The following is a 13,704-nucleotide window of genomic DNA, read 5'->3' on the forward strand; positions in this document are numbered from 1 at the left end:
CCAGTGAAAGTCCAGTCGCGCGAGGGATTCGTCGGCGTCGTCTGCCGATGACGGCAGCATTGATTGACCTTTAACCGGCGAGCCTTTTCCCTTAGGCGCCTCGCGACAGAGGGCGCGTCGGTGCCGTGCCCAGTGCCGTGACTTTATGGCGCCACCGGAGCAAGCCCTGTTCCGCTTCTCAATAATTCTTGCTCCGTGACCATGAACCAAACGTCTAGGTTTGATGCATACATGTTATTCAACTTCAAAACAATCCAGAGATGTGTTTAGAACGAATAACATAACGTCACAACATGCGTCGCAAGCCTGAACAGTAACTGACGGGTGTTCAGTTTCCTCTTCCTGCCTGTCGTAAATTCGGCATATCACCTCTCGCGTGGTGGTCTGCGGGGACGAACAGCAAGTCACTTAACTCTGGCGCGGAAGCCGGGAAGGCTTTTAGCCACGCACACTGTACACCCACCCAATTTTATACCAATATCACGGGAGCGTCGACCGTTCGGATGATCAGCGCCACGTGATGGAGTGATACGGCAAACTCGTCGAGAATAGCCGCATGCGCACTAAGCAAAGGCCGCTGCTGCCGTCATCTGCTAGGCTGTTCCAAGACAGACGGCCGCCCCGAATTTGGTTATGCGCTTATCCCACTGCCTGCCATACTCGAACTTTTTCTTCAAGACCAGCCGCGGGGCGCCAGCTGAAAACAGAGTAACGTGCCTTGCCGATCGAACCTTGCGCTGAACGAACCTCGTGTTCGGCAACGCTGATTACGGTGTGTTCAGTTGGCGCCACGTGCAAGGTCTTGAAGAAAAGAATTGAGTATGGCAGGCAGTGTGACAAGCGAAGACCAAAATTCGGGGGCGGCCGTCTGCTCTTGGAACAGCCTAGCAGAGGACGGCGGCAGAGACTTTTGCTAAGTGCGCATGCGGCTTCTCTCACCGAGTTTGCCGTATCACTCCATCACGCGGCGCTGATCGACCGAACGGTTGACGCTCCCGTGATATTGGTAAAAAATTGGGCGGGTGTACATACCCGATGCGAGGCTGAGTCGTACGTCGCTCGAGAAAGATAATCCCTAGCATGCCAAGCACTGTCAACCCGCAAAACCACAACGTCGCATTTCATCGCGAAGCCCTAGCGCGTCCACAACACAAACACACACATTCAGCTTTGGTCACTGGCCTGGCTACAAAGCTTCATTCCGACAGTCAGCGATGTCAACGACGATACAAAGCTGCGCGAGGGCGACGAGCTAACCACGCGACGCATTTAAAAACACAGGAGCAAAGAACTTGTTCGATCGGAACCAACTGTCCACAGAAGAGCGGAACCGTGGATGGTTGTCGCGCTACTTGCCACCGTGTTGGAAACGGAAACGGCCTCTCGTACGCACGATCTTCTGTTGAAATAGCGTCCGCTCGTCTTCTGTGCGCTAAACGCAGAACCGGATTAGCGTACGGCGCATGCGCAGTGCGAACGACGCAGAAAACAGCGTTCGCTAACTGTTTGGGTGCGGCTCCGTACGTTGTTCTAAAACTCTCTATTTTTATCGGTACAAACGAGATGATAAACTCTATTAACATATCTGTACCATCCCAATCGCGACCAACCATGCCGTCTGATCTCCCCCCCCCCCCCCCCGGATTCTCACACCAGTGTGCATAAAACTCAACATAGCTGGTGTCAACTCAAAGCAAACTCTCCCTCAACTCTGCCTTCTTCAACTCGCGCTTTCCCACATTAGTGCCCGTTATTCACATATGGCCCACATTTTTACGGGCGGTTCGTCTACACCTTACAGTAGTTCATCTGGCGTCTACGTTTCGTCAACCGGCCAAGCGCTATTCTACCGCCTTGAACGTGCAACCTCATCCACGTCGCCCGAGCTTCATGCAATTAAGCAAGCCGTCCACTACATTCTTCGTCAACCATCAGCAGAATGGGCTATATTCACGGATTGGAAGACAGCGCTGCAAACCGTACGGCACGCCAGTTGCTTCAGCCTTCACGACCATGTACCTTGCGAAGTCACCTACCTGCACCATCTAGCCTGCGTTTCTTGGCATCGTGTGACCTTGCAATGAATACCCGCACATTGTGGCATTCTCGGCAACGAGAAAGCATACGAGGCGGCTCGCAGAGGGCTACAACTGCGCAATATAAGGAAAATTTTCTTTGCAAAGCAGGAGGCTGCAGTGCTAGCGAAACAGCTTCCCTTAGAGGAACCAAACCGCCTCTAGTCTTTTCCCGAAACTCATCACTCCTTTCGATGGTAGACTAGCAAGGTGATGATCCGGCAGCCTGGTTAGGTGCCTAATATGCGCCCTGAGTGTTTCAATTGTCAGGTAAGTGGGTAAGGGGTGATCACGAGCCACAGCAATGGTTGCAGCTGTTGAGGTGCACCGTGGTAGGCCAAGGCAAGTTCGGAGGGCCTGCCCCCATGCGTCTTTCGCAAAGGTTGTAGCTTCCAACATGACCAGCATGCCATCCAACTACACGCCTGCGATGAGGCCGCCACTCCCACTTTGGTGTACGACGCAGCCTCGAGCATGCCTCACTATCCCAGGCTTAACAAAGAAGCAAGATCTTGCAACGCTGGCAGTACAACAGCTAAGTCTCATTTATTTACACGAGAGATACAGTGACTGCACCCATATTTACACCGATGGCTATGTAACAACATCTAGTTCTGCCGGCGCCGTCGTTATACCACGAATGTCCATGTCCACAGGATTTAAAATAGCCCATCTCACCATTTCCACGGCTGCAGAACTTGCCGCCATCCGTTGTGCCCTTCATACCGTTGAACAAACTTCATGCCGAAGATGGGCGATCTTCTGCGACTCAAAACCTGCGCTTCAATCGCTCCAGTCAGCCCTGTGCCATGGACCTCATGAACAGCTGCTGGCCGAGATAAGACTATTGTACGACCGTGCCACCCAAGCGGGTCATGACATTGCCTTTCAGTGGCTTCCCAGTCATTGCGGCATTGTCGGAAACGAAAGTGCGGACGCTGCCGCACGCTTGGCACACCAAAAAACGGAGACCATATCTATTCCGTTATCCAGGACAGACGCCGCTAGGACTCTCCGAAAACTTGCTCGGGAGACCACGCTATCGAAATGGAGCACCCAAGAGTTCACGAGCGCTCGTATCCATGCCCTGGACCCCCATCTTCAGCGCCCCCTCCCATTAGGCCTCCCACGATCTGATGCAACCATTCTTTGTCGCCTCTGGCTTGGAGTCGCATTCACAAATGCTTACTCCTATTTGATTGGAATGGCAGCCAGTGAGGCGTGCGAAGTCTGTGGAACACCAGAGACCATACGACATGTCCTCTGCGATTGTCCACGGTTTTCAACCGAACGCCGCCAGCTCTCTGCGACTCTACGAAAGTTAGACTCTCGGCGCCCGTTCTCTGAGGAGACAATCCTGGGCCACTGGCCTTCTCCGTCGTCTGCGGACAAGGCGACAAAAGCGCTCCTGTGTTTCCTCAATACAACGGAATTGCACAAGAGACTGTAGCGCAAGACTACTCTCTACGAACTGTCTGAACTTTAGACAATGTCTTTAGTGTCCTACCGCTGGGCACACCACTCCACGCTCTGTCCGTACCTTTCCCCTTCTTTTTCTGTTTTCCTCTTTTTCCTCATTGTTCCCCTTTCCCCCGTGCAGGATAGCATACTAGGCCGTAGCCTGGTTAACATTCCTGCCTTACCTTTACTCTCTCTCTCTCTTTCTCATCACTCATTTCTGTGCCATATATATTCTGATCTAAGGATGAGACTCCCAGAGCGAATCCCACGTCGACTTGAGACGCTCTACCATCGGTTGCGCCTCAACGAAGCACTTACGAACTCCTACCGACATCGCCTCGGTGAAACCACAGACCCTTTTTGTGATAACTGGGGTTTGCCAGAAACTGTTGAACACATCTTATCAGAGTGTCCGGCGTACAACCAAGAAAGGAACCACCTCGCCAAGAAGATCGAGTGCCTCAACAACGGACTTTTATCCTTGAAAGCTCTTCTTGGACCATGGTCATCTCCATCATCCCAGCGAAAATTATTAGACGCATTCTTTGATTATTTACACGTCATCGGTGTCGCAGAGACACTGTAGAACTATACATCGTCTTATCCTGTGATACCACCTGGACTTTTACGTGACCCACGGAACACTCCATGTTACCTTATTTTTTTTGCCTCTTCCTTTTTCCCCTCTCTTTTGCCCTGCTTCCTTTAGGGCCTTTATTCCCTTCACCCCATCTCCGCAGAGTAGCATGTAGGAGAATACATGCCAGCAGACCTCTCTGCTTTCTTCTGATAAAGAGCTCTCTCTCTCTCTCTCTCTCTCTCTCTCTCTCTCTCTCGAGTATTTTTTATTTATTCGAACTTTGTCGTACTTTGTCTTTACGGCCTCTATTGGAAACGCTGACAGCATGCATGCGGCTCTCACCACTCGCTCTAAGCATGCAGGAATTGCTTCTCGTGCGTCTGTGGATTGTGCCAAGACGGCAGGGCCATGAAATCTAAAGTTTGACGAAATCTCGTCTGGTGGGGTGAAATATTCATAGTTGAATAAACTGGTTGTCGCCGACCAAAGTTGTGGTTAAAAAAAGGCTAAAAAGACGTTTAGGCTTCCATACAGAAGCCTTGTTCACTGCCTAGTGAACAAGGCTTCCGTATGGAAGCCGAAACGTCTTTTTAGCCTTTTTTTTAACTACACTTTTGGTCGGCGATAACCAGTTTCTTCAACAGCAGGGCCATCCTTTACGACAAGCTGGGCCAAAGAAGTGCGTGAATTTCTGCTGGTCTATCAACAGACCGCTCCTACGGATCACTCACCCTGGATGCTCCTGCGCATACCAGTCACGACCACTGCGCCGGGAATCACGAGAAAGGAGCTTGTTCCGGCTGCCGCCGGGAAATTCTTCGCTCTGGGCTATAGTTTATGATAATTCAGAATTCATTTATCTGTACACTGATGGGTCAGTGTCATCCACATTACACACAATCGGCGTGTGGATACCGTCATCACGCACCACTATCAGTGCCATGCTTAGCCACACAAGGTCAACTACAGCTACAGAACTTGCAGCTCAGAGGGTGGCTTTTGCTCATATCGTCAAGCAGCCCGCACGATAGTGGGTTATCTTGCATTTCACATACCTTGCATTTGATATACATTTGACAAAAGAACAGCTTGCATGTGACAGACACGCCCTACATCTCCAAGATGTACAGGCGCACCATCACATACCAGTCAGATGGAATCCTGCCCATTGTGGGATAACTGGCATTGAGAAGGCGGATATTGCTGCATCCATCGCGCATGACCATCGAGCACGTGTCATATCCATACCATTCTTCAGGAAAGATGCCTCTGTCCTTGAATTTAGCGTGGCATGGAACGTGCAGCGTTAAACCTGGGTTGTTGCATCACATCGTTACGCGCCGTTATAATTCGAGATGGCACCTAAACTCTCCAAGTGGGAAGAAACAATTCTAAATCGCGTGCGGCTGAATGCCGCATACACGCGAAACTTCTTATTTGACTTGAAACGGGCTACGTTGCCACTCTGCCAACACTGGGATGTGCGAGAAAACCGGCAGCATTTTCTCTGTAAATGTGCTCTATTTAGTGCCCAATAGTGTCCCTCGCAGTGTTGTTGGGGATGCCGTGTTCCCATGACATATAACGGAAGGACGTCCTAGGTTCATGGGCATGTCCTAAACGTGTTTTACGGTATACAAAAGCTGTGATTACGTGCCTGCAACACACAGGCCTAAACCAGCCTCTGTAAAAAATTGAACCCATTTGTGCACATCAACTTCTTCAACATCATTTCCACCTTCTTTATCACGTTATCATTTGTCGAAGCAAGATAAGCATTGTGGCCCGGCTAACATCGCTAGACTTCAGTAAAGATTGCTCTCTCTCTCTCTCTCTCTCTCTCTCTCTCTCTCTCTCTCTCTCTCTCTCTCTCTCTCTCTCTCTCTCTCTCTCTCTCTCTCGGACGTGGATCGCGAAAGCCGACCTGGAGCAGACGTTGATGCCCCATCCTTACTCGTACAAGATTACAACTCAAAAGAGCGCCCCAGACTGGTAGACGGAACTAAAGGAGCTCCGAGTGCGGCTACGGGGCAGCCGCATGGAGCACGCCTCGACGACCATAGTGATCTTACCATCAAATGGGGAGGGAAGTCCACCGCAAGGACAGGACCCGACATAGTGTATCGTCATAGACGTGAGTGCGAACAATCATGGACAGACTTGTAATTGCGGCCACCATCCCCTCTCAAGCCTCCTCACTCGCTACACCTTCCGCAGCCATAACGCGCCCAGGGCTCGGATGCGTAGGCACCACCAAACAAGATGAGCTGTGCGGCCACAGCCTCCCACACGACCCCTAACAGACAGATCATTCACGATACAGACATACGATACAGACATACAGACATCATTCACGATACAGAAATAGCACTCATTAAGTAAATGCACAAAGTTGTTATGTAGGAAAACAGACAGCTCAAAGCGTAGAACGGTCAACTAAAAAATCACACCCTGTCCGCTGCGGGAACGCCACGCTCATCTCTCGGTACGTCCGGGGTACCGATGTCGGCACCCGCCACGTCCACCACCACGTCGACCGTATGCGCTTTGGGGGATACCGCTCCGCCCTCCAAATGCCGAGCTGTCACAGTATCTAATGCTACGCTTCCCAAGAGGACCTTATTGAATCGGAAAGCAAACTACAGGATCACTCCGTCAAGTTGGAGAGCATGATCGTTAACCTTGCGGATACATTCACCAAGCAACATGCCACCCTCAATTCCAAGGTTCTGACTATGGAGGCTTCGCACAACCTCTCCAGACAGGTCCCCAAAGGGGGTCCTCATGAAATCAAACCTTACTCCAGACCCCCTTCTGGCGAAGGAACTAAGTAGCTTGAATCTTCTAGCAGCCAATATGGATCGGACCAAAACACATGAGCAGTACTGCATATTGCAATGCAACTGCCGTGGGTTTCGTCGCAAACGGGGTAACCTTCGACAGTACCTCAGCAGTCTAGCACCTGAGGAACCAGACATTTGGGCCTGCCCGCAGCACCCAATTCGTACACCACCCACATCAGCCAGGTTTATCGTAAATATTTTGGAGCAGTGGGAGGCAATGCTGCTCAGCTTTGATGTGGAGTCCCAGCCACGAGACGTCCGGCTGGCTTAAGATGCCGCTAGGGCCCACGGTCTCCTGGCCGCCATCGCATTAAGAAAGGACCTGCGGAACATCCCATTCCGACCCTCTACTTCCCCAGTTTAGGGTACAAGAAAGCTTTTCCCTCACTCGCCAAATGCATGGCACACGTGGCGGTGGCGCTGCATTCTCCGCAGACAGACGGTGACGTCACGATCTTACCGCTGCTCGGCGAACTGAAAGACGGCCAGAAACTTCCCGCTCCCTAACGCATTCTCTCCAGAAAACCCAGCGGCGGCCCCGCATTCTCCACAAGCGAACAGTAACGTCAAGATCGCAGACCCCGCAGACTCGGTACTCTCATAATTTGCGACGGATGGAAACTGTCGGCTCCATCACATGCCTCGCGTTCCTACAGTCTAGCACAGAAAAGCAAGCTTGTCTCTCAATCAGTAACTCAAAAGTTTCGAGCGCTACTGTCGAGCCTCAACTTGTGCGATTATTGCGCGCCAAGCGATTTCGAAGCCTGCCGACTCCCGAGGAAACAAGCGAATGGCGACAGGTTCGCGGTAGAGCGGTTGCGGCATAATGATAGGGACGAGCGGGGCTTGCTCCGAAGTTTTACGATGTTCATCAACATCCATATAGTCGCCAACATAACGCGTCCACACGGACTCTCGGCCATTGGTGGGGACAGCCCCTGGGCAAGTTTTCGTAGTTTTTAACGTTCTTCCGACATAGATCAGCAAACGAATCTCCCAGTATGTCATTCCCCCTATTGCTTCATTGCCAACGGCAGCTCGCGCATGGCGTTTTGAAGCACGAATATCACAACTTTTGAACCAGCTTCTCCGCCCATTTGAGTACAATCTTCACGCCAGGGGCTCTTGTACGATAGCGGGCACAAGGCGCAGCTGTTTGGACAAGACATGGTACTCAGCGTTCACGGATTAGTTCCGCGACCCACCCCCCTCTTTCTTATTCATCTTTTCATAATGTACCGCCGAAATCAAACATTCAGCCCCTTTGTCAGTAGACTGGGAGGCTATCCCATTTTTTTTTTCAGTCTTATCAATGAATAAGGTCGCTTTTACACCGGGCGACAACTCCCATTTCGGCGAAAGCAATCGATTCTCCCACGGCGGCGAGGCACGTGCATTATCGTGTTGACTCGTCCGGTCGCCGTTCTAGGTCAGATCGAAACGCAATTTTCTTTTAGACAGAGGCGCTGCACGAGCCGGGGAAACGCGACATTGCTATTACTGGGAAAAGCGTGCTTCGCCCGGCCATGCAAGCTGACCGAACGGTAGATCGCGGGACCGGGAGAGTTCGATGCCGGTATATAGACACCATGACACGGGAGTTTCTAAAGGGGGAACGCAGAGCCAAGGAAAAGAAGCAAAAAGGAGTACAGTGGAGAAACGGTGAAGTAGACAGATAGAGAGAGAGAAGTCATCTGTTGAAAACAACGTCGAGTAGAGAGTTTGAAGCGCGGGTCGATTCACGACTGTTTGCTCTCGAGAGACGCACCGTACGAACGGCTATCTTTCTAGGAGCTGCTATGAGCGAACCATGGGAAGAGGGAAGAGGTGTGTGACGGCGGGGGTAAAAAAAGAGAGTAGTCGTGCAATGGGGCATCGTCGTCGTCGTCGTCGTCGTAGGAAATGCACGCGATACGAGGATGGGGTCCAAGAGTGTTGACGCAAGACGCGGCGATTCTGAAAATGTTCTCTCTCGCGCGCGGACACGCTTGGTCGACTAACCCTACCTTTACCCTGTCCTTACTGTGGAGGTGGAGTCGAAGCGGAGTTTGAGATTTGTTCACCACTCTGGGCTAATTAGATTTGATGGTCTCGTGGAGCAAATCCTCTCAGCTTAACGCGCTCACGCCAATCACGGGGCACATACGGGGGTAATGCTGTGATTGGGGTAGTGGTATACAACATATGCAATGGATTTTGCAGCAATGGCCACAGACAGCCTAGAAAAATGAAAACAAAACGCTCTCGTTGTTACACCGAATGAGTTTTATGTTTAATGTTCGAAAAACTTTTGTATGTCAACATTATACGCGAATGCCTCTGATTTTTCCACAAATAAATAAATAAATAAATAAATAAATAAATGCCAGGAACAGCACATCGATGACGACGAAGCATTCTTATTGTTATATACCCCTGCAAAAAGAAATCAACCCTAAATACCTTAAATCTTTCTAAACAGCTCACCGTGAATCTAAGCGGCGAAATGCCACACAAATATACTGAAGCTCGCACACCTCAAAATTCACAGCATTATGGAGTATACCGCATAAAACCAACGGGAGACAGATTTTTTCCTACGCTAAGACTGACCAGGGGTCGCAATTTTTTAACGAACTCGCCTATACACGTATATTAAGGACGTGGTATAGCGTCAAATGCTATTGGCGTCTGCGCGGGTGCGATCGCGACAACATCGTTAAGCACGTCAGAAAACGCAGCAAAACGCGGTCAACAGTTATAGCCTGTCGTTCAGACCCAAACCTGGTAATAGAAAAAAAAACACTTTCTTACACACATCCGTTTGATAAAAGGTTACCGATAACGCTTGAATATCTCATTTTAATCAATTTTATTGTTTCTTCTGTTCAAAGTTTAAGCACAATGTTTAATAACCAGGACGTCCGGCCTGCGGCGCAGGCACCAAGCTGATAGTCCTCACTCTTAACAAAAATGCTAGCAAAAAGGTAGTGACCGGTTGTATTTGCTAACTCTTCACGAACTTTACTACCCTAAGAGTGCTACGTGGATCCTGCCACTAAATATGGAACCTAAATGATATCGTTACTAGTCTAGACCGCGCACTTAGTAGCTCCTGCTTGTTTGATGCTAACATTCACTGACAGTAAGAGAATTCTGTGAATTATTAAGCCAATTAACTGCAGCACTTTTCCCACTCCAAATCACGATTAAAAAGTTTTTACCAAATCCGCATGCTGACTTTTATACGCTCATATTAAAATGGATAATTCTGAAATTATCGCTAAAATATTTGGTTTCTTCGACGGACCAATTGACTCTACCAGATGACTTTCGCTGGTGACTATAAAAGAAAGAAGAGACGACGATCTATTCGAAAGTTATACTCGCTCACTTCCTGCATCCTGTTGGTTTTCTTCCTCGATTTATTCCTCGTATTAGTGTGGTGTGCGCGTGTTGAATGTGTCCATGTCGTGCTGGGCGCTCAGCCGATCCACATTGTGACGCTTAGCTTTTTGCTGGGTTATGCATGACCAGTTAGTAAAAGCACTAACTACCTAGTGTATACTTTGACAAACAACTGATTAGTGGTCTGTTAGTAAGTGCGACGAAGTGTTTTTTTTTAAGAGTGCTGGGCTGACCCTTCAGGGTGGCTCAGTTGCTAAGGCGTTGTGCTGCAGATCTCAAGGACGAAGGCTACACCCTGACAGTGGCGGTTGTTTCTCTGGTGGAGCTGAAAAGCGTAAACGACCACGTGTCGAGATTTCGGGTGGTCAAAATCCAGATCCAGAGATCAGGTGGTCAAAATCCAGAGCCCTCCGCTAGGGTGCGCTTTATATTATAACCAAGGTAATAAAATATATATTAAAACAGGCGAGTCGGTTGCTGACAACCGACGCCCCGATTCAAAAGGACATCATCATCATCATCAGCATCATCATCATCATCATCATCATCATCATCATCATCAGGTGTAGCTACTGCTCGGTATATCCAACATTTTAGAAAACCCTGCAATGCGCGGTCCACAATTCTACTCCGTCGTTGAGACCCAACACTCTGGATAAATAAATCACTAAAAAGAACCAGTCAAAAGGACGCAAGACAAGAAAAAGGTACACGAACAACACTGCTGGTGTACCTTATTTTTCTAACAGCGATGCTATTTTGCAAATAGCAGTTTTTCGTGTCTGCAGTTAAAAATACCACCCGCCGCGGCGGCTCAGTCGCTAAGGCGTTGTGCTGCTGAGGACGAGGTAGCGGGTTCGATTCCCGGCCGCGCGGCCACTTTTCTGGTCCAGGCGAAGAGTAAAAACACCCGTGTGTACGAGATATCGGCGCACGATAAAGATCCCCAGGCGGTCAAAATTAATCTGGAGCCCTCTACTACGGCGTGCCTCATCGCCTGCGTTGCGTTGGCGCGTTAAACCCTACAATCAATCAATCAATCAATCACTTAAAAATACCAAGAAATTGCCGAGTGCAGGCACGTGATGTCGGGCTTCGCGGCGACCACCCGGCAGTTAACAAGACCAAGATAATGTCGAGCGTTCGTGTGTGCGTTCCCTGCGACGACTACCCAGCGCCACATGCACACATTTGTCAGGCCAAGTCTACCCACATAGGGATGTTGGCCAAGATGGCGGCGACCACCGGGCAGTAAAAAAAAACCAAGAAAATACCGAGCGCTCGTGTGTGCGTGCCTGGGCCGAGTGCCCAGCGTCCCCGGCGCAGGTTTATCAAGCTAAGCATACTCACTTAGGAAGATTGGCCAAAATTGGCCAAAAAACTCCAGCGTTCGCCGTAATCGTAGCACGCTTGCTCGGAACGTGAAAGGTTCGAGTAGCCCGGACCGGGCCACAGGCTCACACCCGAGGTCCACGTAACCGGACAGGTTACACAGATAGGGTGCGGTGAAGCCCTGCGTGGCCTGATCCGCACCTGCGCGCCGGACAAATGAAATAAAGTCCTGTTCTCTCTCTCTCCAAAGTAATGTCCAATGATTATCACATCCAGAAAAAATGAAGCAAGTTCAAACTTATAGCAACAATCGTAGAGTAAAGGCAGTTGAGGCAGCGAACAAAGAAGCAAATCGGCTGAAATCCTACACTTAAACCTTCGTGATGGTCATGAAGATTGCGTACAGCCGCGCTACCTTCAAGTTATACGCGTTAGTGTAAGCTTCCTTTATTTTTTACCATGCGTCTGTTTTGCTGGTTCTTTTTCAGTACGTTATGAACCAACTTGCTCAAAAATTGACTCTCTTAATTCACCTTACACAAATCGTCTGACGAATGATTACCATTTATACATGAATGTTACATTTCAGTTAATTTTATTGTGTATTTTGTGCTGTGCTCAAACACGGTGTTAAAGATGGAAGCTAAAGACATGCGCCGCGAAGCTGGTACTAGTGGGCTCAATCAAGCGTTCCATTTTGCTCCTGTGTCTTACAGCGATGCTGCGGGCCAGCGTGACCCCGGCCCGAGTGTCGGCCTCTATAGGGCACACGCTTCGCCTGAACTGCTCGGCCAGCGGCTACCCAGTGCGCGAACTAAGCTGGACCAAGGACGCCCGGCCGCTGTACTCCTCGGACCGGGTCAAGCTGCTCTTCAACGACGAGGTGCTCGTGGTGAACGCCGTGAAGCGACAGGACCGGGGAATGTACCAATGCTTCGTGCGAAACCAGTTCGAGATGGCGCAGGCCGCCGCAGAAGTCATCCTCAACGGTAAGGCTTTCCTTGCTTGGTTCCACACCCGTGACAGCTTCGCTTCGTTGTGGTGAATGACTGTACCGCTGGTTTTAGTTCGCTTAAGCTAAAAATGTACCATATGACGCCTTGCATGCTGTCAAACAAACATGCACGCAAAATTGATGTATATATTTCTTCGGTACCAGTTTCAAAAGGACATTCGTTTCGCGTTGATCATGACCCGGTGGTGGTGAAAGCCCTTGTTATTTCGACGTACTCATATGAAGTGGTGTTGCCGAAGGGGAAAGCGGCATTTGATTATGGCGCCAGCAATGCCACTCAGACTTACTTTTATTTTGCATTAAGTTGACGTATGAATATGGTATGAAGTGAATATGCTTTCCAGTTTGTAGACAGCACCCGTGAGTCTGTATATCCGATCGAAATTTTAAAGGTGAAGCGGTTTAGGGGCTCGGGCTGTCGGTGTCTCCTGTCGTCGTCGTCTCATACAGGCACGGTACTAAAACACCGGGACACTCGTTTTCCAACGCCTCGCGCAGGAACGTAGCGCGCACTAAAAAAAGTGTATAATGAATAAAGCCGGTTCAATATAAACTAACAGTATTTAAAAAAGTGTTGATCACTCCCTGTCCGCTTCAGCAGTCGTCAAGCACAAGCAGCAGCTGTTTGTAGACGGGTTATAATTTGTAAGAGACGGTGGGTCACCGGCTCTCGACGCTAGGCCTGGTCGGGTGGGGTGGTCGGTCGAAGCAAGAAAAGGCGTACTTACCTGCAGCCGGGAATCGTTGATCACTGAAGACGAGCCCCCAGGGCGAGGTGCGGGCATTGGACTGCGCTCGTGTTGACCCCTGCCACTGCCCGAAACTGGGGCAGATGGGGCGTTCGAATTGTCTAAATGTGGTTCAACGCGAGAGGGCGCCACCGCCTCAGCAAGCGCGGGATTTCTCCTCCCACCGGCGCTTCTTGGGCGCCCAATCATCACGCGTCGAGAGGCAACAGAGAGACTTGCAATCTTAGAATACATTTATGCACTGCATGCTTCGCCCCTCCAC

At 50.0% G+C, this 13,704-nt stretch overlaps 1 protein-coding gene across 7 annotated transcripts in view; it reads left to right on the forward strand.

The window, feature by feature from the left end:
- The window catches only part of LOC144174969 (cell adhesion molecule Dscam1-like), a 550,580-nt gene that overhangs the window by 381,271 nt on the left and 155,605 nt on the right, over positions 1-13,704 (forward strand). For all 7 annotated transcript variants that reach the window (XR_013323566.1, XM_077703961.1, XM_077703960.1 and 4 more), the window contains exon 6: positions 12,395-12,667. Coding sequence is in view for 6 of the 7 variants with exons in the window: in XM_077703961.1 (XP_077560087.1) it covers positions 12,395-12,667 (273 nt within the window). In the remaining variant the exon portion in view is untranslated. The remainder of the gene's footprint in view (positions 1-12,394; positions 12,668-13,704) is intronic.

Source organism: Haemaphysalis longicornis, unplaced genomic scaffold (assembly GCF_048455015.1).
Source record: "Haemaphysalis longicornis isolate Haplotype H1 unplaced genomic scaffold, Haemaphysalis longicornis Haplotype H1 scaffold_3, whole genome shotgun sequence".
In the NCBI taxonomy this organism is placed as follows: Eukaryota; Metazoa; Arthropoda; class Arachnida; order Ixodida; family Ixodidae; genus Haemaphysalis; species Haemaphysalis longicornis.